Below are 27,331 nucleotides of genomic sequence, written 5' to 3'. Positions count from 1 at the left end.
TCCACGAGGAGCCTTGTCGAAGCTCTTTTTCTTAACGCTGGGCTTTGAGCACGAATCACTGACAATCTTGTTGGGATGGCAGCAGATATCTCCAACTCTGGTCTAAGCAGAACAAGCAAACACTCATCTTTGTGTTGAGCTGACAAAATCGCACCGTTCATTTCCCCTTCACGTTTCCTTTGTGGGATAAACACACTTCCAGTCTTCTCTATGACACTCTCTGACTTGACTTGGGGGGGGGGGCTCCAACCCAGAAAAATGAGAAGAAGGGATAAAATGATTCTATTTTAGACAAAACAAGGGAAAAGCTAAACCTGGTCTAGCATGCTGCAAATTAATTTAATAGTTTGATGCTTGTAACTGGTCGCTAGTCATGTAGGTGGCCCCCAGAACAGCCAGATTTGTAGAAACACAAGCTGAGAACTGGAGTCTCTGCCAGGCCTCGATAATCTCATCATCCAATATTCCAAGTTCAGCATCAGACATGTCATTCCCCTCGCAACACGCGCAACAGTCCAGCATTGGATTGGACACCTGAGCTGCACCTGGACCAACCCACATCTTTTCTCAGTCTTCTGAATCATGCAGAAGTTTGAGGAGTAACATTTTGAGTGTAAATGGGAATTTAAAAAGCACATAAAAAAGAGGGTTAGTGTAAGAACACAGTACAGATGGCCTGTTTCCAACGGTCAAATATGAATGAAACCACGCAACCAAGGGAGAGACAGAATATTCACTATTGTTTGATACAGTTGTCGCGCCTGAAACCGCAACCATGCGAGTGATAAATCCATGCGTAAGAATAGTTACACAGATAAGTGCAGCCAGGTTGTTTGATTTAGGTCAAGATGGATAAGTGCCTGAAACTATTCTGATTATCCCTCCCCACAAATATTTGCTAGCTCATAATGTAGCAACCATCTGACTCTCACACGAAAATCCAATGTCATGATTTTTGCAAATACTGGTGCGTGTGGGAGGAGGGAGAAAGAGCCCGCATCATTAGATTTCACCCTTGAGGTTTCGCTGAGCCAAAACCGTACAAGACAGAGGGAGGCGAGTGTAAAGGGATCTAACCTGCTCCACTTCCTCTGTCCTTCAGCAGAGGAGACTCAGCACTCCTCCTCTCAGCGAGTTCTCTCCTGTGGGCTGAACTTCAAATGGGTTTTCACACAAACGCAGGTATTATCAATACCGGCGCTTCAGTCTCCACTGCGGGAAGTCTGCATGTTGCCATGGTAACATATAATGGCAGCGATGGAGGTTTGAGAAAGAAAGAAGGATGCTGGGTGATTTAGCAGACACACACTCATCAGTTATCTCCATAGATCTTCCCGGTCACATGATTTGCGATCGAAGGACACAAAATAAAAACCTCATGCAGATCAGACACACGATTGTCCCAAAATGAATTGAGGTCTTTGATGTGTCACACCAAAACTATTTTACCGCCATTTCCAGGTCATTTCGACCAGTGTTTGTGCATAATTCGTAAAAAATAACATGTCAAATCTGCCAAAATAAAAAATACAATACAATGGAGGAAAGAGATGGGAATGAATGAGAGGCATCCATGTGAGGAGGAGATGTGAAGCAAATGTTTGAATTTGCTGATGTTAAGGAAATGAATCAGATGGGTTTTTTCATTCACTCACGCCTGAGAGAGGAGAGTAAGTGAAGGCTGAGTTTACACAAACTCCCCAAGCTGAAGAAAAAGCTGTAACTCCGACCCCCTAGGACGACATGTGGGTTACATGGAGTAAGGTTAGTGTTGGCCTGTCAGATGTCAGTAATGAATTGAATCATATATGCAGCACACAGGTAAAAAGAGTTCCAACAGTCCAATAAGCGTTTGCTTTCAGGCAACAGCCCACCATTTACTTTCAACTCTGGCTAACTGAAGGAAAAAGTTGGGGCACCCCTGCCATGCTGAGATCTCTTAATGTAGCTACTGCTGCCATCTAGTGTACATAAGGTGCATTGCTTCGGATTTGATATTGCTGTTCATGGTCTAAAGTATGAGGCCCACCACGTTGGTATTGAGCCCCTTCAGTAAGGGAATAGTTCAGCTTCTAATTAATGCAGCAAAAAAAAAAGAAGAAAAAAAAAAGAAATTCAATAACATCTGCATTTAATCACATGGCAACACGTTGGGAATCAAAACCTCTCCCGTTTCTGCTGCAGATCAGAGAGGAACACACATAAAAGACAGTTTGATGCAGAAGAGCAGGGCCGGCCTGCACACTCACTCAGCCCAGGGGTGAACATGAACCCACTGGTGGTGTGCGACCTCGTGCCCTCATGTGGCTGATTGAGTTTAATCCAGCAGCTTCCAATTTCTTTCGCAAGACCAGCTTAAAGGCCATCTTTTATCAATTCGGCCACCTGCCATTTTCAGCCGCTCTCGTGCTTTTGGCCCCTTTTGTTGCTCTTTTCAAAAGTCTGTTGCTCCCATCGGTGGTGGATGCTTCTGCTTCTGCAATGCATGCCAAATTACACGAGCTAAAATGCAAACAGGTGAGTGTTTAAGAATCATTAAATGTGGATTTCTGCTATCGCTATCAGTGGCTTGGGTTAGCTTGTTGGCAGGTTTTTATTTAACTGTTTCCGCTTTTGTTTGTTCCCCGTATATCAAACAAGGGATGCTGACCTTCTTCAAGGGTAGTGATAGGAGACTGAACAAACTAATGTATGCACATAAAAGCACGAACACGCTGACTAATTATCAGAGTATCTATTTGCCAAACGATAGCGAGTCCGGGCAAGGAAGGACAGTTTGTTCTGCGTCTCGTGCCAATAATTGCAATAATGTGGCACTTAGGAAGAAAAACTGGGCGGTTGCACTTTAAAAATCATCCGTCCCAGTGGTTGTGTTACGTTTCTGTCTGTCTCTCTGCAGATTTACAACACTCCTAATGGTTTCTGCAGAAATCCATGCAGGTGCACTCAGGCCTCCTTCAATGATTAAATTTACTGCCGGATGATTAGAAATACAGACAAAATGCCAACCTGAGTTTGCGTGTTTCAGTGTGCATCACCTGTCTTTACAGTGCGTGAGGCAAATCAGACGGCCGATATTTGTCAGCCGTTATGACAAAGTGACTCACGGCCGGTAAATATTACCCCACATGCATGACTGAGTCCAGGCTTCCAAGAAACACAATAACAAAGTCATGTGAGGATGATGGAGCAAAATCAATAAGAGAAACAGAACTCAAAGAGGCTTTGGACTGCTGACGCTTGATGAATGAGCACCAGTGTTACCCAGCAACAGTGACATGAGGTGATGGTTTATGGAGAATTCATATAAAACAAAGCAATGGTATTAGTATTTTTTTTTCTTTTTTTCCAGTAAAAATGTGTTAAGTTCTCATAAATAGTTGCCACATGGACTCTAGGATGACCTGAGAAGGGTTTTGGGTGGTCAAAGTTCTGTCCTCAAACACAGTAAAACTTAAAAGTCCTACTAGGTTCTTTTTTTATATCAAGTTTTATTTTGTCTTTTTTACAAAATTGAAGAAAATTACCAGCAGTTTTTGCCAGCTTGTTATCTGCTTTATCAATAGAAACTCCAAGTGTTTATGAGGTTTTTCATCCAGCAGGTTTTCTCTCAGGTTCTCTCAGCTGTCCGGCCTCATAAAGAGTGAGGATGACCTTTCTGACCATCAGAAGCTTCTACAACCCGAGTTGTTGCTTCAGCCTATGAGCGCACGTGCCACAAGTGAGTCCACCCTGCAGGCCCTGGGCCGGGGGTGGGACGGGGGCTAGGCAGGTAAACAAGGCTATAAAAGTCCTGTACTCTTGGAAGGAGGTCAGTCTCCGCAGCTCCTGAGACCGCGGGAGTCCTCGGGCAGTCCACCCCGGGTCAGGTCAGCATGTCTCAGTCGGGACGTCCCAACACTATCCGCCTCATCTTCCTCGGGGCAGGCGGTGTGGGGAAGAGCGCTCTCATCCTACGTTTCCTGCACGACCGCTTCCAGCACAAGTACACGCGCACGGTGGATGAACTGCACGTGCTGGAGTACGGCGTCACGGACTCCGGCGACAAGATGCGTCTGGAGGTCCTGGACACCAGCGGTAGTTACGCTTTCCCGGCCATGCGGGAGCTCTGCATCCGGCACAGCGACGCCTTCGCCCTGGTTTACGCGGTGGACGACCCGAGCTCCTTCGAGGAGGTGCGCCGGCTTCGCGAGGAGATTCTGCAGCTGAGGGGCGACAAGAGCGCACCGATCACCGTGGTGGGCAGCAAAGCGGACCTCACCGAGAACGAAGGCCGCGTGCTGCTGGCGGCTGATGTCATGGCAACCTCGGAGGGTGAGTGGGGCGCCAACTTCGTGGAGGCGTCCGCGCGCACCGGGTGGAACACGGTCGGCGTTTTCCGCGCGCTGCTGCAACAGGTGAACGTGCCGCACCATCTGAGCCCCGCGCTGAGGAGGCGCCGTGACACGGTCCCGGTACCGCCAGCGAAGAGGAGGCTGAAGAAGCACAACAGCTGCATCCTGTCGTAGAACTCGTCGCTGCTAGAGGACGCTGCACCTGGGCTGCGCGCGCAGGTGCAGGTGCTGGGCCTCATTCTCGGACGAAAACTTTTGTTGCACTGACTTCACTTTGCTCAGGTCGTAAGGGTTCACACTGTTGTGTATATTTTGAATGTTTAGCCAATAAAATAAATCACTTGAAACTGGCTGGTCTTGCGTGTATTGTGAGCCAATTTCTGCCCTGCCATGTATGACCAGTAACCATTCAAACTGGGTTCTTGGCCAGTAAACTGACCCACAAGGAGTCCAATGGTGAGTTACTCCTCACCCCTGTGGCTTTGCCATTATTCATCCTTTACACCCAGAGCAGCACCAACGGGGGTTCACCTGTGGCTGCACTCGAAAGAATCTTCTGACTGAAAGGTCACCAGTTTAGTCCTGGACCAGCAGGATCAATCTGTGCGTGAAAATGACCCCCAAGCCGCTAAGGCAGTGGAGCCTTAGTGGCAGCGAAACATCCATTCCTGTAGAAGAGAAGAAACTCCTCCCTGAATGAATTAAGATGTAAGTGCAGTACTTGGTATCGGCCCTGTATGAAAAGTTCAACTTAACCTTTTACAGATTTGCAGTTTCTTAAGTACGAGGTGAACACAGTGGTTTTTAATTGCTGTGTCCCAAGTCAGGGGCCGCTTAATCAGAAAACGCGTGACAGACAGAGGGATGCCAGGTGCTCTGGGCCGCCGCACCATAGTGGAGATTATTGCGCTGGAGCTGGGCGATCGTCAGGCTCGTTCCGAAGACAAAAGAACTGTGTGCTCTTGTCTCCGCTCCAACCTCCGAGGAGGACTCATGGACATTTGCATGTTCAGTCACCACGATTTAAATCGATTGTTCACACGACCGACGAGTTTATTCTTTCCCCTGGACTCTTGTTAAAATGACTGCTCAGCCTGAGCGGATGCGTGGGGAGGATATTTAGATGAGTCTTTACTTTTTTAAAAAGCAGCTCCTCTCTCAGCATGAAGCTACATTCTGTTGCTCTGGAAGCCTAAACACTGTCAAGTGGAACAAACAGGATAAACAAGCCTCTCGCTCCTTTTATCCATCCGTCCTCTCAGCATCCACTTCTTCTCCTCGTGTCCTCCTCTGCATCCTCCCTTCAGCTCCAATAACAACCCGAAAACACGTTTAACGCTCACGTAGGCACGAAGTCAAATAATGATGAGCAGAGCTTTCGGAAGTCACGCCAGTAAAGTAAAGAAGAGGTCTGAAATTCGCCTCAGGGGAGCGCTTGTGTTTGCCTAACGGAGTGACTGGAACCAGACGCGAGAAAAACTTTGCACGCTTCATGATAGAATTCAAACAACATTCACATGCTTTTATTTGTCCTTAGCACACACTCAGAATTGTCCCAACCCCCCCCCCGTTGGCCACATCAGATGTTAATATTTGATTGAAGGTGCATCACGTGGCTTAAACTCAGACTGCAGGTGCAGTGTCGTCCTGGACCAGCTCATTGCCATATTATCGAGCATGCAACAGGGAAATTTTAACCTCTTGAATTATTTTTTTGTATTTTAAATCCAAATTGAGAGCTTAAATGTTGTGATTTTTATGGTCTTTCCGACATTAAGCCCAATGTCTGTGAGCGTTATCAGTGAAGGAATGGCCCCTGTGGTAGCTGCAGGCGGGCGAGGTACCACAAAACTACTGAGGATGCACCTCTGGAGGAGGAAGGAGTAGCAGAAGTCTGAAGCAACAGAGTTACCATTGGCTGCAGTACCACCACGCAAGACAAGTAACTGCGCATCTCAAAAAGTCACTTTTGGGTAATGCTGCCAAATTCTGGTGGAAAACACAACCCTTTCACCTCATATGCAAAATGTTCCGACAGCAATGTTGGGAGAAAGATCTCCTGTTTGAGTGACGATAACAGCACCATTATGAATAAATCAAATACTCTGTTACAAACTACTACCATCGGCAAAATGGATCGTTTGTTAAATTGTCAGCTAATTCTGACAATCTTATATTGAACGGTGGATTATAATTCTCTACAACGACAGTTTGACTGGAAACGGTATGGAAATGTATTACGTGTCAAAGTATAAAGCAGCAGGAAACATTTAGGCACCTGTAGTTGTATGATACGTGACTAACTGTCCAGCACTGTAAATAGTAGGACATAAGTCTTAAACTGCTAGCTAGTTACCCTTTTAATGCCCCAGACGCATAATAACGTTTTAAAAGGAGCAGAATATTAAATGGTGCACGCTTGGTTACAGCATTTAATGTTTTTACGACCTTGTATTTTGAGCTGTACACGAAAACACAATTTAAAAACACTTCAAGGCAGCCACTAGACGATCAACACTCGATTAAATCCCCCCCTACGACTACGTTTCCCGTCAGTACGGCGGTACGGCAGCGCGTCGAACCAATCACACCGCAGGATGCGAGCTTCTCGGCTAGCGATTGGCTGTTGGTGTCATGTTTTACCCATGATGCTTAGCTGCGGCGCTTTGGAATTCAAATCGAGCGGACCAATCAGAGGGCGCCTCAACGACCGACGCAGCATTTTAAACTTGTCGCCTGAGCCTCTTGTCAAAACCAAGGACCGGGTAACGCTGCGGCCGTCGAGGCTCAAGTCTTCGAGCAGTTTAACGACTATCAGGTTTATATTTACCATCCAGACCCGCATGTACTACGTTTTTTGGTCTTACAGTCTGAAGTTTTTTAATGCCGATAGCGGTTAGAGTCATTTTCCTTTTGAGTTTATGCGAGTTGGCAGCCCGACGAGGAGACTAAGCTATCAGGGCTACACGAACGTTGGTTGGAGTCAGGTTAGCAAGAGTTGTGACTTTTAGCTATTAATTGGCTACATCGACTTCTGGGTAGTTTTAAAACGTCTCTTTTTTAAAATTAAAAAAAGACTACAACTAGAAATGAGTGCGGGTAATGCGAAGCCGGTGAATCCGGCGGCACATGTCGACCCCAAATCGGCTCCCCTCAAGGAAATCCCTGATGTTCTGGTTGACCCACGAACCATGAGACGATACACGAGAGGAAGGTTCCTTGGGAAAGGCGGGTTCGCTAAGTGCTACGAAATCACAGATGTTGAAACCAAGCAGGTTTTTGCCGGAAAAATCGTGCCGAAGTCCTTGATCCTGAAGCAGCACCAGAGGGAGAAGATGACCTCTGAGATCGCCATTCACAAAAGCATCAACCACCCCAACATCGTGGGCTTCCACGGCTTTTTTGAAGATGACGACTTCGTCTTTGTTGTCCTGGAGATCTGTAGGAGAAGGGTGAGTGTCCGTCTGGAAATGTAACGTTACTCTGCAGAGGGCACATTCCTCGTCGTGGTCAGCGGTTACCACGGCGGTCTCTTCCGTTATCCTCCCAGCCCTAGCGGTTGCACCTTAATTAGATGAAAATACTGGCTGACTTTGACGTTAGTACATCAATAATAATAATGATGATGATGATAAAAAGTCTCAGTCGTGCTGTAATAGGTTTCAACTAGACTGATATGCGTCAAGTTTCTTTTTTTCCTGCTGCCCTGCTCAACTTTGAGGTTCCAGTCCACCCACTATGGCTTTTTGATAAACCAGTAATATCATATTTGCGTTATGAGAATGGAAACGGGTTCCAGTGTTCATGATAAGAAAAGATACATGCTTTGTATTGAATGTTTCATCATAGATGTCATTGCCTTTTATATATTTTTTAATTTTTTGTATTACTAATGAAATCATTTATTTTCTTTCAGTCCTTGCTGGAGCTGCATAAGCGGCGTAAGGCTGTGACTGAGCCCGAGGCTCGCTACTACATGATGCAGCTGCTAAAGGGGGTCCAGTACCTGCACAACAACAGAGTCATCCACCGAGACCTGAAACTCGGCAACATCTTCCTCAATGACGACATGGACGTCAAGATAGGTAATTTGCTCTCCTATATTACCAGTAGATGCTCTTTCAAAGAAAAGTAGTCGTAAATGCCAGCAACACAACAACAGACCTGTTTACCCAGTAATAAAGGGTGGGACACACCCGGGTCCTGACTCACGGAATCCGTCATAAATTGAAGATGACACACCTGTGATGGCGCAGCTTATGTTCATCTGGTCACAGGGACTGTTAACTGGGATTCATTCATGAAATCTTTTGCACCAAATAATGCCGACAGTCCAGGAGACTTAGCCCTCCATTTACTCTCATACACAGGAGGCAAAGCAAGTTACTTGACTCCTGACATCTCTTGTAACATTTGCAGGCGCGTGTGATTGATGGTAAACAATAGTTGGCAGGACTGAGGATTTACAAGTAACCACCAGGATTTGCTCCCCAAAGGGCCGAAGTCCTGCTGTGTGTAAGAACAAGTCAGTGACTGCTAGAATACGCAGACGTGTGCTGGATAGAATGGAGGTTTGCTGGGCCCTCGCAAGTAGAACCACAACCATTTGGACTTTTGTTTGGCTCAAACCTGCCCGTCCTCCTCCTCTAGGGGACTTTGGTCTGGCCACTAAGATTGAGTTTGATGGCGAGAGGAAGAAGACCTTGTGTGGAACCCCCAACTACATTGCACCTGAAGTTCTCTGTAAGAAAGGCCACAGCTACGAAGTGGACGTCTGGTCGCTCGGATGCATATTGTAAGTTTCACCGCAAAAAAAACATCTGTAGGTGGGGGCAACAAACGATCATAATCTGCCCTTTATAACCAATATTAATCATTTAGCATTTTATTAAATGTCACAAGTGCTCATCATTACTTCCTGGAGCCCCCAGTGGCCTTGTCATGTGTCTCAAACAAATACTCTTTTTTTGTTTGTTTTTTAATTCAAGTTTTTTATTGAACTTTTCACAGGCTTGGTACATGACATTTTACTCCATGCAAGGAAGGGCAGTATATACATATATATAGAAGACAATCGTTCTAACTACAGACTGACTTAGCACATCAAATAAAATAAATAGACAAACAAATATTTTCTGTCATAAATGATGGCACAAATACTTACAGATTCTGGAACTGGAATTGTTTACATTTTTGAAATGACCCAAACTGATTCAAGATGAACCGTTTGTGATTAATCTTCTGTTGTTCGGCTAATCAATGAGTTGTTTCAGCTCCACACATCTGGACCAGGATCTCTTTTCATTTTAAGGCGGTACAGCTGACACCCCCCTCTGTCTTCACTCAGATACACTTTGTTGGTGGGTAAGCCGCCGTTTGAAACCTCCTGTCTGAAGGAAACCTACAACCGTATCAAGAAGAACAACTACACGATCCCCTGGGTAAGCTGGAGTAATAACACACCCTCACTGGTCATACTGGCCTCTCACCCACGTTCTCATGTCTTGCAGCACATCAATCCATCGGCGTCCTCTCTTATCAAGCGGATGTTGCACGCCGATCCCACCCAGAGGCCGACAATCGCTGAGATGCAAACAGACGAGTTCTTCGCCAGCGGCTACATCCCCTCACGTCTGCCCACTACTTGTCTTACCGTGCCACCGCGGTTCTCCATCGCCCCCTCCTCGGCCGCGGAGCTCAGCCAGAGACGCCCGCTGACTGCTATTAACAACAAAGGTGATGGTCCTGTCGGGACAACTACATCTTACTGGCGTATCGTTGGACTACACCTTGAACTAGTCTTGGTGTTACCTTGCAGGGAACATAGACGGACACGGGTCCTCCTCTGTTGTTACATTTGAGGTCAACATCAGGTGTTAATGACTTGTCTGCCTCTTTTTTAAGCAGGGACAGAGAAGATGGAAGCTAAGGATGAACCTGCACAAAGGTGAGGGGTGATTGCTCAGATTTTACACGAGCGCTCGCTGTTAGGAAACTTTAGCCGAATTTATCAGCTGCTTTGATTCTTCACTCTGGAGACTTGTGTCTGCTGACTAGAAACATCAACATGGAGGTAAAAAATTGTTGCGCTCTCCTGTGTGTAGAGAACCTCAGCCTTCCGAGTGCCACCTGAAAGACATGCTTCAGCAGCTCAACAGCATCATCGCCGCCAAACCCTCTGAGAAACCGCTCATACGCCAAGGTGGGTGAAGACGCCTCGGCATCTCCACATCTTTGGCTTTAATCTTCTGTATCCACGCTGCACAAACAAGCTTTCTTTTTCTTCTCTTCCAGAGGAAGCGGAGGATCCCGCATGTGTCCCCATCTTCTGGATCAGCAAATGGGTGGACTACTCGGACAAGTATGGGTTAGGTAAGAATTGATGAGCAGCTGATGTCGACCTACCATCTGGGGTTGCAGTGGCATGAGCCAAAAACTCAGTTAACCCTAAAAAAGACATGCATGAACCCAAGATTCCTGTAAAGAGAAAGCTGGCCGAGTTCTCCATGTTTGGCCTGATGACGTTTAATACCCTCAGTCTCATTTAGCCTCTTCTTTTGGCAGCCGCCTGTTGGAAGAAACTTAGAAGCTTCAAAGTTCACAAATGTGGTTTTTACTGAAATATTTATGCCATAGAACAAAAACATTAAAAAAAAAAAATCCAAAGCGTGTGTTGGCTGCAGACCCTTTTATCAGGCTTTTATTCTAAGAGCCATTGACTTAAAGGCGAGGGAACTTATTTCTGGGTTTTAAAGTCAATCCTCCGTCACTGACTCCGACAGCTGCTTCTCCCGTGTGCTGCACTGTCACTGCGGGTGTTCCTGGACGGACTCAACAAAGTAGCCATTTAAAACGATATAATAAATGTTAGGGCCTCTGTTTACATTGTGCTTGATCTTTGGTGCTGTTTATTTTGTATTTAGAGCAGTTTTACACGTGTTTCAGGCTACCAGCTCTGTGACAACAGCGTTGGCGTGCTGTTTAACGACTACACTCGTCTGATCATGTACGCTGACGGCGACAGTCTGCAGTACATCGACAAGGCGGCGGCTGAATCCTACCTCAGCGTGCGCTCGTACCCCACCACGCTCAACAAGAAGGTGGGAGGCTGACTTGACACCTGATTGAAATGTTCTCCGCTGTCATGCTTCCACCCACCCCATCTTCCTGTTTTAGACCCCCTGTGATTGACACGCACCTTCTTTCCCGCTGTAGATAACCCTGCTGAAATACTTCCGCAACTACATGAGCGAGCACCTGCTGAAGGCTGGAGCCAACATGGCGCGGCGGGAAGGAGATGAGCTGGCGCGGCTGCCTTATCTCTCCCTCTGGTTCAGAACAAAGAGCGCCATCGTCCTGCACCTCACCAACGGCACCGTGCAAATCAACTTCTTCCAGGTTAGACGCCAACGACATCATCTCCCAGTGGCATCTTAATTCAGAGTGTATTTGTCCTGGTTTTGCGCTGTGCACCAATCCTAAACTTGTGTTTTGTGACCTCTCCCGCCGTCAGGACCACACCAAGCTGATCCTGTGTCCACTGATGGGTGCAGTGACCTACATCGACGAGAAGCGAGACTTCCGCACGTACAAGTTGTCTCTGCTGGAGGAATTCGGCTGCAGTAAGGAGCTGGCCAGCCGCATTCGCTACGCCAAGCTGATGGTGGAGAAGCTGCTGTGCAGCAAGCCTTCCACTGCCGCACAGTAGACCCACCCCCCGTAATGTCTGCCAGCCTCAGTCGAGACAGGACGTAACCTTTTAAGCATAATTTTATTGAGGGGTTGTGATGATTTTAATAGTCTTAGGGGTTTTGACAAGTACCATGAAAAAGCATCTTTATTGTACATGAATGTTGTGAACTTCAGTCTCGTGTTCCAGCCACTGATTTCTGCCTTTTCGCGCTGTTCACAGAAGCTCGCTATCGTTATCTTGAACTTTCTTGAAGCTTGCGCTTGACAAACACGTTCCTGCTGATGTCATCCTGGCTGGATCGCTGACAGAACAGCAGACGAGGTGAGCCTGTTTGTCACGGAGTGGAGGAGTGAAGGATGTCTGTTCAGCATCCCCTCGCTGCCCCGCTCAGCTCTGCTAGTCATTCTCTCATCAATCACTCGCACAGAGATGAAAGCTTCCCTGGTTTGCCTCTCGAGTTGTCTGTTTTAATCTGTAGAGCAATGGACCATTGATCCTTCACTGTCATCATGTACGTTCTCTCTATACTTTTTATTTTTTTTAAATGTCTTTTAGATGTCTTGTCTCGTTCAAGATGTACACACTTGTACATACTGCTGAGTATACATGTTGTAAAAATTCATTGTACCCAAGTTTGAATAAAGATTCTCTGATCAAGACAAGCAACTGTCCCGCTCTTGTTTGCGGAACAAGCGGATGTACATTCGTTTGGCTTTTGTCCACGAGTCATTTGTGGGTCACCCATGTTGGACCATCCTCTCCCTGGAGGATAACTTTGCATGCTACAAAGATCCTGGTTTCTACATTGCAGGTTGGATGGTGCCCGTCTCAGGCAACTATTTGATAAAACATGCTGGTGATCTCAAGCTGAACCTTTGAGCTGTTACATGCAATAGGAGGGAAGATGAACAAGCGCCCCCAAATGGCCCACATAGTCATTACAGCTAACATGACATTTTCCTGAAATGTATTATGTTTCTTGCCATCAAGAGGTTTTTTTTGCTCACTGATGTGCTTTCACACAGGAGAATGTTGGGTTAGGGTTAGTTTGGGTCTGGACCTGCTCTATTTGTAAAGCGTGCTTTGGTGCTATATAAATACAAATGACTACAAATGTTAAATGTTTAATGTAAAGTATCAAGAAAATTAAATTTTTTTTAAAAATATAACATGTATTCAAATAAGTAGTGGAAAGACAGCAGCAATAATAAAACAGACTGGGGTTACAGTGGTCTAAAAACTCAACATCCACAAGACCAGTTGCTGATACTGGCTCTCTAAAAACGTGACTCCGTCCTCAGGCTGGAGGCTGTGGTGAGTTTTCACAGCACAGTTACTGTTTCCAGTGGGCCATTTTCAGACCCAACAGTCATGCCAGTGGATAAAAGTCATCCGTTTGACTTGAATTGCACAAGTGGAAGGTGACGTCTCCACTGTGGTGACCCATCATCAGCGTCCCATCGCCCCCCCAGCGAGCCAGTTGCCAGCCTTCACTCTCAGGAGCCCACACCATCCTGGAGCCCCCGCGGTGCCTGAGCTCCCACACACAAACACAGCCGCTCTGACTCAGGCCCACCACGCCAGAGCTGCTGACGTCAGCCTCACACAGCCTGTGAGCACAGAGGCAGATGTTGGGTGTATAATAGCACACAGAAACACACCTCGTCTTCCATGTACTCACCTGCCAAACCAGGCTTTGGGCGGATACAGCTGAGTAGCCAAGACAGACAGTCCACTCAGGGGGTTAACGGCAACAAGGGAGAAGAGGGCGGCCTTCTTCCTTTTGTCTTCCTTCTCCTCATCATCTGTTGTTCTGGTCTTGTTTTCTTCTTCCTCCAAAGAGCAGAGAAAGTGATGCTGCAGCAGGACGAACAACGCCCCCTGTAGAACAAACCAAACCACCTCCAGAGTGAGAGATGGAATGTGGATCATGGCTGGCAAGCAGTCATAGACAACCTCTGCTCTAAGGTTGTATTCAGGCCTGACAAAACCACCATAGATACCAATTTGGTGCACCAGATTGACTGATTGGTGCATAAAACCAATGGGAGCGTGTTTCACCTTGTACTGCTGTGGCCTTCACTATGATCCGACGGTATTTTATTCAACATTCTGCTGGAGGCGGCAGAAATAGGGCATCAGAGTTAAACTTACACAGTATGAGTATCCTCTGAGACAGGCTGTGTGTGATAAACCATCTCCCAGGAAGATTCTCCGCAGCAGATGGCCAGTCTTTAAGTTCCTGTAACACACACACACACACACACACACACACACACACACACACACACAATAGGCAACAATTACATCAAATCTCTAGCACACCAGGGTTTAGTGAAAGGTGCACCAGACTGACAAAAGTGCTTGGCTCGTTTGGCTCTGCTAACTGTAGCCGATGGAAGAGTGACAGAAAGACTGAAGTCCAGAACAAAAGAACTTGCTCCTGTTTCCTCTCTTGCTCCAGGCACATTGAACATTTTCACCTGGTTTTTGATGCATTTTGATTCACTTTTATTTGCTTCTGTATAAAAAGAAAACAAAGCAGAACACAGTCCAAGTTTATCAACTCATCTACTGATTTGGACCAAGAGGCATGGCTCAGAGGTAGAGTGGCCGTCTAGCAACTGAGGGGTTTTGATCCTCACTCCCCCCGGTGACCATGCCCAAATCCCTAATAGCTCATGATGGCCCTGTGACGGACTGGCAATCTGTCCAGGGTAAACCCCGCCTCTGACCTGTCACACCGTCAGCTTGGATAGCCCCCCCACAACCCTTAATGGATAAGCGGTATAGAAAATGGATGGATGATTTGGACCAGAGAAAAACATCTCATAAAGCCTCAAAATTGTTGGAAACTGGAGAGGAATAGCAGACAAAGAGGACCAGTGGAATCTTTTCACTGACAAACTACTGGCAGCGCTCCATCCTTCTTACCATACAAAGAGGTGCCCCCCCTCTTCCGTGCCAATCAGGGCATCTGAAAGTCCATCCACTGGAGCGAGGGCCCCGACACACACACCGGGACACGCGAGAGGCCGAGAGCCCAGGACGCTGAGACACAGACGAGGCATCAGTGTACGAACACGTGAAAGAAAGAAAATGGGACTGGAGCTCCAAGTGTGAGTTACCTGCCGTGGTCTGCCAGTGTGAACACCTGCAGCATGGACCCTGATGCTGAGTGGGAGGAGCTAACTATCCTGGCCCCGGGCACCCCTACGACAGCCTGGACCATCACGTCATACAGAAGCACTTGCAAGAAGCTGGAGCATGACAGAATCCTGCACACAAATCCAAAAACACTGAAGCTTTGCAAGCTACTGGTTTCCAGGGTTTATTCCTGTCCTGCAATATTGCAACTGATCTAAAAATACAAATCAAGTTGTGTCTACCTGACTTCTCTGATTTCCAGCTGGCCCAGAGTCACACAGATCAGTCCAGAAGCATCCAGGACAGGAAAAACATTGATGACTGGCTGTGGACGAACACAAAAACATGATAAAGGAAGCTGATCTGATGTACGACTGAATTAAAGCCTCAAGAGAGTCTGTCCAGAGTCAAAACCTGTGCGGCTGTCGCTGAACCCTGGAGCCTGGGGTGTTACGCTAGCTCCTTTAGGGATGTTTGATTTACAAACAGATTTGATGATGAATCAACAATTCCATGATGAGGGTCAGAAGAAGTAAGCAAAGTGCATCACCTGGTCCAAAAAGCCAAAGTGTCGTCTTGCAGCTGCCAGTTTTATCAAAATGAACAAATGAATGAAATCTGAACGTATTGAAGGAATGTCTGATGACAAATGAATAATGAACAGAAAATTTCATGTTACAGGGATATGTATCATGTAAAAAATAAAATCAATATAACCAAACGAGTTGATCTAAACTAACTCACACACACTCTGACGTTCTTTTATTTGTGGAGCAAATTTCCATGACTTTTCCATTATTTACCGACTTGGTTTATTTTTCCAGGCCTGGAAAGTTGCTGTTTTCCCATTCCTTTATTTTCATGACTTTAAGAACCTTGCTTTAAAGATTCTTGCAGACGTTCATGTGAACACACTCTCACCTCATTGAAGGTCCAAGTGTGTGTTAGAGTCCAGTCAGATGCTGACGTCAGACTCCACAAACACACGGCCCACTTTCCTGCTGCAGCTACACACAATCTTCCTTCAGAGCTGAGCAGGCAGCAGGCATCAACCAGACAGCCTCCAGCTGGGGCCTGAAAACACCACACACGCACGCACGCACGCACGCACACACACACACACACACACACACACACAGTCAACAAATACTTTATAGATATTGCAGTGCTCTTACAAGTCCTGGGTATTTTTCTTTACCTTTAATGTGTGTGTCAAATGTCCCCCTGCAGCGTCCTCTGTTCTTACCACCTGCCCACCTCGGTCTCGCCCCTGAGCGTTGGAGGCGGTCAGGCAGGTAGCCACCTCTACCCTCTGAAATACATCATCTGATGAGAGGGAGACCAGAGGTGGGGGAGTGAAAGATGGACAAGGGGAGAGCGCTGGAGGGGAGAGGGCCTGGGTGGATGGATTATGAATGGGAGGCGGGGAGAGACAGGGTGGAGAGGAGGTGAGGGGAGAGTGTGGGGTGAGTCCTAGGGATGGTAGCTGCGGGTTAGATAAGGGTGGGTATGGTGCTGAGGCCAGCACGGGGCTCAGGAGCAGCTGAGAGTGAATGCTGTGATGGGGAACATGATTCTCCTGATTTTTATTTCCCACTAATCTCTCTGTTGGTTCTTTTAAATCTTCCTTGTGCAGAAGTTCCTGACCTGACCCCTGCACAGCATCAGAAGCCTGTAAATCACTCGAGGAGTTCAGCTGAGGGCAATCAGAGGACAGTGTCTTGATGACAGGTCCGTCTTCTTCCTGGTGGTTTGGACAAGCCTGGTCCTCTAAGCAAGCGGTCATATCAGGATCATCAGTTTGTTCCTCTGCTGCAGGCTGGTTCACTTTACCTAAAGCAACAGAATTATGCTCTTTGTCTGTAAGGTTCAAAGCTAGCGGAAGTGTGACAGGCGTATCCACACACATGGGTGAGTAGTTGACACGAGTCTCAGTGCTTTGCTCTCCATATTTACCATCACAGTCAGGCCCTAAATCTTGACACATTGACGCTGGACATTTGTTGCTCCGGCACTCAACACGATGATTTTCTGTCTGCTGCTTTTTGTTGTTCTCAGACTCTGCAGCTGAGGATGAACTCATCAATTTATCTGTAAGTTTATGGTCTATAAAGCCATTTTGGGGGTCTGTGGACTGTGAAGCAGCCAGCTTTGATTTACTGGGTTGGGGCAAACTCTCAACCGTGGGTGTGAGGCTGAGCGGGACCAGCAGAGGCCCTACTGGGTCACTGCTGCTGAGATTAGTGCCAGAGCGCCGGCTGCTCCAGCGGGTATTATAAGAAGGGGGCGTGAAATGCTCTACTCCCGATTCCAGAGCGACTTGACGGAGTTTGAGGAGCTTCAGGGACGCAAACTGGTCATCAGGCAGATGGAAATCCTGCTGGATGTCAAAGATTGGCAGGTTGTTTCTCAACCCACTGGGGGGCAAAGAGGGGAGAGGAAGCAGAGAACTTTGCACAGGTGAGGAGGAGGGTAAGAGGAGAGACCGCCAGCTCTCTGCACCTGAAGGGCACATTTCAAAAATGAAAAATAACAGGATTTATAGACTTCAACCAAACATACTTCTTACTGTGAATGTCACTTGCTGTATTTATGGAAAACCTAACTTGCATGATAATTCATCACACTCCCAACAATTCAAGTGGAGAGAACAAATTCAACACAGATTTTATCCATCGTTAGTCAAAAAAATATTAAAATTCATGGAAGAGAATTCATGTCAAACTTGGTCTACAACTAAATACTATTACTGATTTTATTCTATAATTTGGTGCTTAAAAAAAACATGTAATGTACTGTTTTATCATGTCTGTCCAGCACAGGTTCGTAGGCCTTCGCCATGGACAAAGTTCAGCATATAAATGAGTAAAGCTGCCTACAACTGCACATCAGACAAATAAGAGCCTTGAAGTTAAAACTGAATACACACAAAAGTAGTAATAAAATGTAAAATAAATTAAAATATTTGCTTTTCAAAGGAAACTAAACTCTTATTGATTTACTAAAGTGTTGCTGTTCAATATGCTTGTGCTGGAAAGATTATTGTAAAACAGGAAAAAACAAACAAAAATCACTCAGCGAACTGAACCATTCTTACTTGGGGTGCTCTGTGTGGATCTGTTGGTCTCACCGCTCCTCTTCAGGAAGATGGGAAAGACCTTCCCCAGGTGTCCGGATGCAGAGCTGGACTGAGCTCCACCAACCTCAGAGCAAGGATGTGTAGCTGTGCTGTGGGTGGATGCAGGCTGGAGGTCATCTGACCCCAGATCAACCCTCTCTGGAGTGAGGAGAGGCTTCTGACTATTGGCTTCTTGGCGAAGCATTAAAGAGGAGACAGGGGTGCTGGCGGACTCCAGATCTTCAGAGGTTTTTTCGAGGGCTGGATTAGTGGGGTCTGGACAAAGAGAGTGTGGTGGGGTCCGAGGCTTCCCTCTGCCCCGACCTCTTCTCCCCCTCCTGCCTCTCCCTGGACGTGGAGCTACTGCTGGGGTTGAAAACACGTCTGTGTTGGTCTGACTAACATCATTGGAGCTGTGATTTCTGCCGGTGAGCTCAGAAGATGTTTCTGAAACCTGTGACTCCACAGCACATAGAGCAATGTTAGTCAGGGAGGAGGAATCAGTCTGGGTGGGCTGATTTGATCGTGGACTGTTGAGCTTGTGTCTGTTCGCCGCTCTGCCCCGGCTCCTGCGATGTTGTCCCGTGTTGAGCTGGGAGAGGATGATGGCCTGCATGTCTGGCTGGCTCTGGGAAGATGTCATACGTCTCGTGGTCCGAACGTAGTACTCCACAGGGAAAAGTAGTCCTTCCACCAGGGTGCAGGAATCCAGGAGGCTCCCACCCTTCCCTTCTTCTCCCATCACTTTCTTTTTTTCTTGTGTTCCTAAAGTACTTGGCTGTTCCTTCTCTCCATTTTTTTCCATATCTTCATTATTTTTCTTTTCAAACAGCCATCCTTCCTGCTGTACTTCATTAGCTTCTACCGTCTCTTCTTCCACATCTGCCTTGTTTCTCTCTCCACTTTCAATACCTTCTCCCTCACCACTGGCATGTAAAGTCACACTTCCACAAGTCAGCCGCAAAGAAGTACACTTTGACTTTTTGTTCCCTTCATCTCTCAACTCTGTCTCTTTTTCCCTTTTACCGTCCCCTTCTTGTGTCTCTTTTCTCTCCATCCCTCCCTTTTCAATGTGTCCTTGTGTGTTCAACTGTGCAACCAACAAAGAGGGAGGCTCAGATTCTGAAGCAGAAAACAGCTCCTCACTTTGATCCACAACCCCAGTTCCTTGAGACTTAACCTCCTCCTCCTCCTCATCTCCCTCTGCTCGATGCTCCACCTGCTCACTCTGCTCCTGTGCTTCCTCGCCATTATCTGTGTTCTTGCCAACCTCAGCAGTCCTCTTTTCCCACCGCAGGCGGCTGCGGCGTGACCTGAGACGAAGGGCCGGACTCGGTCTGTGACTTCCGGCCATGTCATGGCTAAAGCCTGGAGTCACTGGACTAGAAATATCAGAGGGGACCAGGAACGAAATCACCTGGCTCCTCCTGGGGTTTTCAGTGTCAGCTGGACCTGATAAAACATTATTTGAACTGTTGGTGTAGGAAACAGATTGTCCACCTCTAAAGAATCACAGAATGCTCTCCATACTGCACGGTTTCACTCATGTATCACAGGAAATTAACATTAACAAAACTGATTCAACTGAACTGAACATTCACTCTAAAATCCAGGTATTTTTGAAAAAAAAATTTCAGAATGTTTTTAAAGACATTAATTTTTCAAAAACTTCCACAACTTGGTGTGAAATTATTATTTTCACATTCAATGGTTTTTCACAACCATAAACAGAGAGAGAGAGAGAGAGAGAGATAGAGAGAGAGAGAGAGAGAGAGAGAGAGAGAGACCTTTAATGTTTCCATGGTGCTCAGGTACACCTGGATCCGCCCCAATGGGTTCAGATGGCTCTTCCTGGTCTCCCTGGTCCTGGTGGTTCTGCTGAATGATCCTCTTCCTCACCGCTTCCAGACGCTCAGCGCGCTGCAAGACGATCAACACGAGTGAGTTTGAAAACAAACATTTCTGAGTCTTGAGAGGCAAAATGGAAGGAGAAAAAAAAGTTTAACTGGTACCTGAAGTTTCTGGGCTGTTCGCAGGTATTCCCTTTGTAACAGTGCCAGCTTTCTACGAAGCTGAGAAAGGCCAAATGTTAATGAATACGTAGCAGTCGGAAGACACTAACTATAGTGCTGATAAATACGTGTTCTGTACTTTAACTCACCTTGTCCTTGTCATCGCAGTGCAGCGTCGTTCTCAGCTGCTCCTCACAGTGCACAATATCTCCCATTTTATTGTCCATCCCCACTCTGCCCTAACGTGAACAACACACACTAGTCAACGTCATAAACTGCCACATAATGCCAGTGAGGTCAAGTATACGACCGGGGCGTGTGTTGCTAGCTTAATGTAAGGGTGACAGCACTTGTTAGCATAGAGCAGTCCGCGAGCCTTTTAAGGCATTCAACGCTCAAAAACAGAACATGTTAAACTTCCCTCAACACAAACGTCTCGATACCGTCCAATAAACAAGTTGTCACTTCATATAGTAACTGTCAGTTACAGACGGACATGGACTACCGCGGCGAGTCCATGGAAAGTTTATTTTGATGTTCGATCAGACTGGCATCGATTTCGTTCCAATTTCCCGCGACTCCTCTAGCAGGCTCGAGCAGTAGATTCCTGAGTATTCGATCGCAAGCAGAAAGCTTGTTAACCGTGAATGAAAGTCAACATTCGAATTCCATTTTTTTTCCCCAAATGGCGACATTATCACATTGTTATTTGGGGTGTTTGTTAATTTGGAATGCTTGAGGATGTTTGATTGAAATGAGCAATTAAACCCCAGAAAAGGTCACATTCAGACAACTGTATATATCTCCTAAACCTCCTAACTTTACAGAGATTGTCTTGTGTGTATAATTTAGGATGCCTTCATTATTCTTTTTGAAAACGTTTGGCTGTATGGCAGAAAAGACCCAACAAACTCCAAGTAGATGAGGTTTTTCTTTTTGCCATTTTCAATCACCCAAATTTTTAAGTAAATCTTAAAAATATGATGTAGGCAGAATTATTCAGATAATTCTATTCATGCCAAAAATAACTTCTGTGTGTGTGTGTGTGTGTGTGTGTGTGTGTGTGTGTGTGTGTGTGTGTGTGTGTGTGTGTGAAATATAAACCTCCAAAAACATTCTGCAGGCTGATTTATAACAATTGACAACGAATGACAGAATATTTTTGATGTTTAGCCTGGATGAAGTGTATATTTTAAGGTCAAGCAGTTATTCATCTTGTTCGTGGCTTCGCAGGCTGGCAGATGTGGGCGCACGTCCAGTCTGTCAGTTGGAGGCCAGACAACGCGGTTTAGAAACACGTCGTTACATAAATGTTCCACTAGATGGCGTCGGCAGGTTGATATTTCAACTGTTATGTTCTCTTGTTTTGGTCATAGATCCTTGTAGAAATGTTTCATAGTAACATTATATCCTCATGTTTAAAAAAAAAAAAGAAAGAAAAAGATTTGTGGTAATAATGACAATTATGAAATATAGACCTTTGTCAGCCTGACCTGACATGACATGCAAATCTTTACTTCAGATGAATTTAAAGCTACACTATCATAAGAAATGTGCGTGCACTCGCATTGATGTAGTATGGGAGGTAGAAATGACACATTTTAATCACATAATAGAAGCTGCTTGACAAAATTTGCAGTAAATACATGAAATGAATGAGATGTGAGTTCCCTGGTAGGGATGATTTTCAAGCTACAGTCCGTTGTCTTACGAGTGTGAAGCCTCTCATTTGGCACTCTGGCTCAGCTAAAACAGGCTTTTAAACTTTTGAAGATTTAACTTCACTGATCTCATTGTCTTGTTTTTTAAGCATTCATACTGGAAGATGCTGTTAGAACACAGATTTCATGTGTAAAGCAGGAAATATGGCAGGCGACAATGAATAAAAACACTTATATGTGACAAACTGAGTTTTTCTTCACTACACTGAGTGGCTGTTGCGTGTATAACAAGTTATTTATGTTGGGTCTGGTTTGTAAGGGGTCTTTATTCAGGTCTATGGGGGGGGGGGGGGTCGGTGTTGGTCCCAGGAGTTTTTAGTTGGGTGCAACTGTCCTGCTCCTCAGACATCCACAGGTGAGGTATTTCATAGCGGTCATGCTGACATGCATGAGCGGACCCAGGTTGAAGAGCATGTGGTAGAAGGCGTGGACAGATAGACCTCCGGTTTCATCAGCGTACTTCAGCGCTACGATTGGCGTGTACAAAGGGTTGGTCAGGTTGCGGAAACGTGGTCTGCTGGCTTCAATTACCTTCTTGGTGCACTGCAGATAGTTAGAGAATAGAGGGGGGGAAATGAGCGGATGAATCATGGATGCAGATGTAGGAGGAGGTGGCTCGCTTCCAGACGGACGGTGAACTTACTCTGGCGATGTCATCTGGCGTTTGTCCAAGAGTCTCAAAGATGTCCACTGAAGACGGAAGGTAGACGTTCTTGAAGTAATGCACGGTGTCAGGGTCAGCTCCAGGATACTCCTTCTGCTTTACATCCTGAATCATCTTTGCCTCAAATTCTGTGTGGACCGGGCCGGGCTCAATCAGGGACAAGCTGAGGAGAGAGACACACAGTAGAGAAGACTGGCAGAGAAGGGCAACCAAAGGTTTCAGATAAACCTATCAGTTTAGGGTTGTAGTTTATACATTTGATTATGGTCCCTTTCTTATTCAACGGGTCACAACGGCCTTTGTAGCGAGTCAGAATCACAACACCCAGGATACGAATTGTACAAATTATTGTATCATCGGAGACATTTAAAGGAGAAATGTCAATTAATACAGAGGTGCTGATGCGTCATAGATTCCTGAAACGTACATTTAAACAGATTGTTTCAGCCAGCCCATACTCGGGCTGGTCCAGTTCTACATATACATATACAGCCTGATCCTAGATCAAACATAAATGGACCTGATCTGGCCCAATGTGTGCCAGTGGTGGCGCAGTAATAACTGCTATAACGACCTCCAAATTTGTAGCCTTCGTCTCAAGGGAAGAACCGTAATACCCTGAGACTCAGACTGACTTGTCCATTTACAGGCAGATGTTTGGAGGTCTGCCTGCAGGTAACAGTGGGTGGTAGAAGTTAGTCAACACGTTGGTCTCTTAGGACTTAAAAGGATAAAAATGCGTCAATTTAATGACATGATATAATTTAACGATGTGTTCAGTTTCAAAGCCAACTAAAAGGGTTGTCAGTACCCTGTCAAAGATAACATGGTGCTATCAGTTACTGTGAGGAGGAAGGCGGGTAACAGGGGATTCAGGCTGCATGATAGATGTCAGACAGCACACATCTCCTCAGGTGTGACACTCACGTGACATTGAACTTCAAGAGCTGCACAGCCAAACTCTCACAGAAACCCTCCATGGCAAACTTGGACGCTGCGTAAACATCGTTAAATACCACCCCTGCAAAAAAAATGCACGTTTAAATAGTACTTAGTACTTTTCTCTAGTACTTAATAGTACTAGAGAAAAGGAACAACTTTAAATCTTCTTTGCGTTGTCAAGCTGCTCCTCAAGACATAAACTAGTCCACCCATCTGTCCCTCCGTGACGTCGAGGCAGACACACCAGTCATCGCCCCCCGTGATATTTGACCCCCCCGGCGACTGCCTCAGCCCACCTTGCAGCCCCATGACGCTGCTGACCACAATGATGTGTCCTCCTTTCCTTTTCTTCATGTCAGGCATCACCTCCTTGATCATCCGAATCACCCCAAAGAAGTTGGTCTCAAACACTTTCTTCATCTCTTCGATGGGGATGCTCTCCAGAGGACCCACCAGGCCGATGCCTGCGTTGTTAACTAGAGCAGAGGGAGAAAACAAAGACCGCAATGATGTTGTCAGGATGTTGCTCCTGTAGCTTTACCTCCACACGCTCCCTTTTACTTACTGAGGACGTCGACGTGGCGATCTTTGATTCCGTTAATACACTGTTTGACTGACTCATCGTTGCAGACGTCCAGCACAGCCAGAGACAGAGTTTTTCCATACGCATCCCCGGCAGCTTCCACCAGCTTGTCTTTACGTTTCAGATCACGCATCGTAGCTATGACTGTGGACAGACCAGGAAAATAATATAACATTTGACCCATGATATTTGGCCGATGACAGTTTCCGTCTGGATGAACTTTGACGTTCCCCTGTTTTGTTTTGTTTTTTCCAACATCATCAAGTTAAAAGGTTTAAGTTGCAAACACATTCAAACCATCAATATTCTCATTATGAGCATGCTAGTCTTAGCCAAATAAACATAAACGTCACCTTCGCCTTTGGATCGTCCAGCAGCGTCACCTCCATTTCGCTTCAGGCAAGAATGGCCTTTCAACAAAGTTCCACACAGAAGTGGGCAAGTTGCACTTATGCTTAATAAAATACACTGTACGGTTTATATTTCACAACCAGTATCAACGTGTTCGTGGTTCATAATCCGCAGTGAGTAAAAACAAGAGGTGACTGCAGAAGTGTGCATGATCACTGGATCCAAATCGTTCTTCCGCGTATATAAAAAATCGTGTTTACCAAGTGTGGATCAGCGGCTATTATATTATACGGTTATAAACCCCGTATTAACCCACAACTGCTTTTTTTCGCAAGTAGCTGCCATGCAACCTACTGTATTAAACCTCATCAGTGCTGTTTTCGAGCAGCCGCATGTAAAATGTGTATTCATATATATTTATATGCCGCTTTTATTTCCATGAGCAGGTTCCAAGTGGGAGTTGATGAATGGGACTCCAGCACTGTGCCCTCGGGCCGGCGCTGCTGTAAATAGATGATTAGGCAACATGCCTGGTTAAACGAGGGTACACAAATACAGCGTGACTGTATGAGGTGTCAGACTGAGTTCACTGGCTCAGGCTACACACACCTAATAAACACAAACATCATGTAGGACGCCCGTGTCTTCGGAGGCGCATGCATGAAGGAACACCTGGTGCAGCATCTTTGCGTTTTTTTGTCTGTTGGCACGGAGAATTGCAACCTATGTATTCCTGCCTTTGTGTACATTTTCCCGCCTTAGAAATGAACGGAAGCAGAGGAGTGAAGGTCATGGAGAAACACAAGGGAGACGCAGGAAATGCTGTGAAAGAGATGTGAGCGTAGAAGGTGAAGTTAACACAAACATACTGAGGAAGTGGGACGTCCCTTCCTGGGTTACTGTGTTGGCCCATTCTGACCACTACAACAGTGGAAACGTTGGTGCTAAAGATAGTCAGTGTGCTAAAGATAACTTTAAGTAGCATTAGATGCTAGGATTGTAAACAGCCCTGTTACAGAAGCCAGTTTACATATTAGTGTCCTGCTGTTGCTCTCAAGTCACCTGCCTGCCCCAGGAATAGCTCTCCATCACTGGCTGACCCCCTGAACACCCCCGCAGCCACCATGGAGCTCAGTAAGTCAGAGGATCAGTGTCAGCAAGGCTCAGCTGCTGCTACTGTCTGGAGTGTCCCACGAGTGAGGAAAGGTTCAGAGACTGTGGCTGGAGGGAGGCGTAAGACAGTGGAATAATACGCAAGTAGTGAAGTAAAAAAAAGAGTTTATCCTTAGTGATGAGTATCAGCAGCAAAGTATCCCAATTACTGTCCTCTGCTCTGCATCAGCCACGAGTGTCGTCCATTTCTTTTTGTTCAGATTAAAAAAGTAATGCAGCACCTCTTTAGTCTGAAGTTTATTGATTACATACAAACACATTTAAAAAAAAAAAAAAGAAGATTCCTTTATGAGCAGGCGAAGATGAAACCGAGTCTTTACCCGACAGGGTTTAGATCAAATATCTGAGGTAATAACCACCGTGAGTGTAGCCAAGCCAATATTAGCAGAGACGATGTGCTCCGTAGGTTCTTGCCAGTGTAATTATCAATTTATAAATAATTTTTTGTAGGTGTAAAAAAATTTAAAATGTCCTTCAGGGGACAGCATTACAACATAGATTAAAAAAAAAAAAAAAAAAACCTCCTCAAAACTGTCTGACTGTCCATGTTGTAGTTTTGCGTGAAACAAGATTAATTTTGTAATTGTGACTTGTAGGAGCAAGTGCTGCGTGTCAGTTTCCGTCAGTACTTCAACCTCAGACAGCAGGCAGAGTTTCAGTCAGCTGGAGATGCTCGCAGCCTCTGGGTATCTGGGTGAACTCAAACTGGGATGCAGCGTTAATCTGCGTACTGGAGTGAACTGTAATACTCTTGTGTGCACTGGAGTCATGATGAAAGTGTCTTAATCACGACTGTAATGCATCAGTAATCTCTCTACACGTTACCTGAGCCTAAAACCAGATCTAACTTGAAAGAAATCTATACTTTTCTTTTTAATTTTATTTATTTAAAAAAAATTATATGTTAACGCCTCGACCATGATGGTTTAAAGGTCCAAATGGTCCTCAGTTACAAATACACACAGACACACAGGCAGCTGTACGACTGTACCGTGGTAGCGCTGCTGCTCGTCCATGGCCAGCATCACGGCCATCCTCAGACCGATACCGGAGGAGCAGCCGGTGATCAGCACCACTTTCTGTCCGGGGCTCGTCATGTCTCCTCCGACTGTCCGCGTCTGTAGCTGAAGTGAGACAGGAACACACACTCACACACAGCTCTGCGGGATGAGCCACTGTAAGAGGATAAAGGAGAGTCACATGGACGCACAGCCATCAGGATGGAGATTACCTAACCGGGGCACGCTCCCTGGCCCGGGTCGGCCCTGCAGGTCAAGTCCTGATATTGATCCACCGCCATGGCAGGAAAGTGCAGCCCGTGTATGCACGTCGACTCTTACAGACTCGCGCTGACGTGAGTTTTGGGTCTTTAATGACGATGAAGCGAATCACAAAGTTACATATCAGCAACCTCCAGCAGGTGGAGAATGTCAGCGCCACCTGGTGGTCATATTTATGACTGTCTCCGGTGTAATTGTGACATGAAGGGTCACACAAACGCTGCATTCATTGTGTCTCTCACTCAGAGGCTGAAGACCCACCTGAAGCGGGAGAAGCCTCTGGAGAAATGCCAGGATTCTTGCTTTCCTGCCC

The 27,331-nt window shown here is 46.1% G+C and overlaps 5 protein-coding genes across 6 annotated transcripts in view; 3 read left to right on the top strand and 2 right to left on the bottom strand.

The window, feature by feature from the left end:
• The first annotated feature begins 3,762 nt into the window (after positions 1-3,762).
• On the top strand, positions 3,763-4,662 carry rasd3 (RASD family member 3). The gene has a single exon (XM_086210260.1). It carries the CDS (start codon positions 3,876-3,878, stop codon positions 4,506-4,508), a length of 633 nt encoding a protein of 210 aa, XP_086066386.1. The 5' UTR covers positions 3,763-3,875; the 3' UTR covers positions 4,509-4,662.
• A 2,380-nt stretch (positions 4,663-7,042) lies between these two features.
• Positions 7,043-12,697, top strand: plk1 (polo-like kinase 1 (Drosophila)). Of its 2 annotated transcripts, none has more exons than XM_086212017.1 (11): positions 7,043-7,786; positions 8,251-8,419; positions 8,985-9,129; positions 9,682-9,775; positions 9,845-10,070; positions 10,242-10,281; positions 10,439-10,536; positions 10,629-10,706; positions 11,280-11,434; positions 11,550-11,732; positions 11,848-12,697. In XM_086212017.1, exons 1-11 carry the CDS (start codon positions 7,424-7,426, stop codon positions 12,040-12,042), a joined length of 1,746 nt encoding a protein of 581 aa, XP_086068143.1. In that variant the 5' UTR covers positions 7,043-7,423; the 3' UTR covers positions 12,043-12,697. The 2 variants fall into 2 exon arrangements, with proteins under 2 accessions (XP_086068143.1, XP_086068142.1); XM_086212016.1 differs by having other exon boundaries at positions 7,044-7,786; positions 10,239-10,281; positions 11,848-12,696.
• Positions 11,927-21,025, bottom strand: palb2 (partner and localizer of BRCA2). Its single transcript, XM_086212015.1, has 12 exons — positions 20,454-21,025; positions 20,305-20,364; positions 20,080-20,212; positions 18,272-19,744; positions 16,373-17,676; positions 16,096-16,248; positions 15,417-15,499; positions 15,156-15,305; positions 14,962-15,078; positions 14,182-14,269; positions 13,709-13,908; positions 11,927-13,637 (listed from the first exon to the last, which is right to left on the bottom strand). Exons 1-12 carry the CDS (start codon positions 20,529-20,531, stop codon positions 13,397-13,399), a joined length of 4,080 nt encoding a protein of 1,359 aa, XP_086068141.1. The 5' UTR covers positions 20,532-21,025; the 3' UTR covers positions 11,927-13,396.
• Positions 20,116-27,331, top strand: part of LOC147257830 (uncharacterized) — a 50,558-nt gene continuing 43,342 nt past the window's right edge. Inside the window, exon 1 of the mRNA XM_086212014.1 lies at positions 20,116-20,232. Coding sequence (XP_086068140.1) covers positions 20,175-20,232 — 58 coding nt within the window. The 5' untranslated portion in view covers positions 20,116-20,174. The remainder of the gene's footprint in view (positions 20,233-27,331) is intronic.
• Positions 21,439-27,067, bottom strand: LOC147257832 (retinol dehydrogenase 8-like). Its single transcript, XM_086212018.1, has 7 exons — positions 26,970-27,067; positions 26,730-26,862; positions 24,197-24,358; positions 23,928-24,107; positions 23,617-23,710; positions 22,669-22,852; positions 21,439-22,568 (listed from the first exon to the last, which is right to left on the bottom strand). Exons 2-7 carry the CDS (start codon positions 26,833-26,835, stop codon positions 22,341-22,343), a joined length of 954 nt encoding a protein of 317 aa, XP_086068144.1. The 5' UTR covers positions 26,836-26,862; positions 26,970-27,067; the 3' UTR covers positions 21,439-22,340.

Source organism: Aulostomus chinensis, chromosome 8 (assembly GCF_037954235.1).
Source record: "Aulostomus chinensis isolate RoL2024-O1b breed Wild chromosome 8, RoL_Achi_v1.0, whole genome shotgun sequence".
In the NCBI taxonomy this organism is placed as follows: Eukaryota; Metazoa; Chordata; class Actinopteri; order Syngnathiformes; family Aulostomidae; genus Aulostomus; species Aulostomus chinensis.
Note: the sequence above shows the minus strand (reverse complement) of the source record. Positions and strands in the feature narration are given on the sequence as shown.

Bases quoted from the DNA above. Each gene is read 5' to 3' on its own strand.
- LOC147257832 (XM_086212018.1), bottom strand. From the start codon at position 26,835: ATGACGAGCCCCGGACAGAAAGTGGTGCTGATCACCGGCTGCTCCTCC. The intron at 24,359-26,729 runs GTACAGTCGTAC...GTCTGTCCACAG, and splicing joins CGAGCAGCAGCGCTACCACG to TCATAGCTACGATGCGTGAT. The intron at 22,569-22,668 runs GTAAGTTCACCG...AACTATCTGCAG, and splicing joins CGCCAGATGACATCGCCAGA to TGCACCAAGAAGGTAATTGA.
- rasd3 (XM_086210260.1), top strand. From the start codon at position 3,876: ATGTCTCAGTCGGGACGTCCCAACACTATCCGCCTCATCTTCCTCGGG.
- plk1 (XM_086212016.1), top strand. From the start codon at position 7,424: ATGAGTGCGGGTAATGCGAAGCCGGTGAATCCGGCGGCACATGTCGAC. The intron at 10,537-10,628 runs GTGGGTGAAGAC...CTTCTCTTCCAG, and splicing joins GAAACCGCTCATACGCCAAG to AGGAAGCGGAGGATCCCGCA. The intron at 11,733-11,847 runs GTTAGACGCCAA...TCCCGCCGTCAG, and splicing joins TGCAAATCAACTTCTTCCAG to GACCACACCAAGCTGATCCT.
- palb2 (XM_086212015.1), bottom strand. From the start codon at position 20,531: ATGGACAATAAAATGGGAGATATTGTGCACTGTGAGGAGCAGCTGAGA. The intron at 17,677-18,271 runs GTAAGAATGGTT...TGTGCCCTTCAG, and splicing joins ATCCACACAGAGCACCCCAA to GTGCAGAGAGCTGGCGGTCT. The intron at 16,249-16,372 runs GTAAAGAAAAAT...TGGTGTTTTCAG, and splicing joins ATTTGACACACACATTAAAG to GCCCCAGCTGGAGGCTGTCT.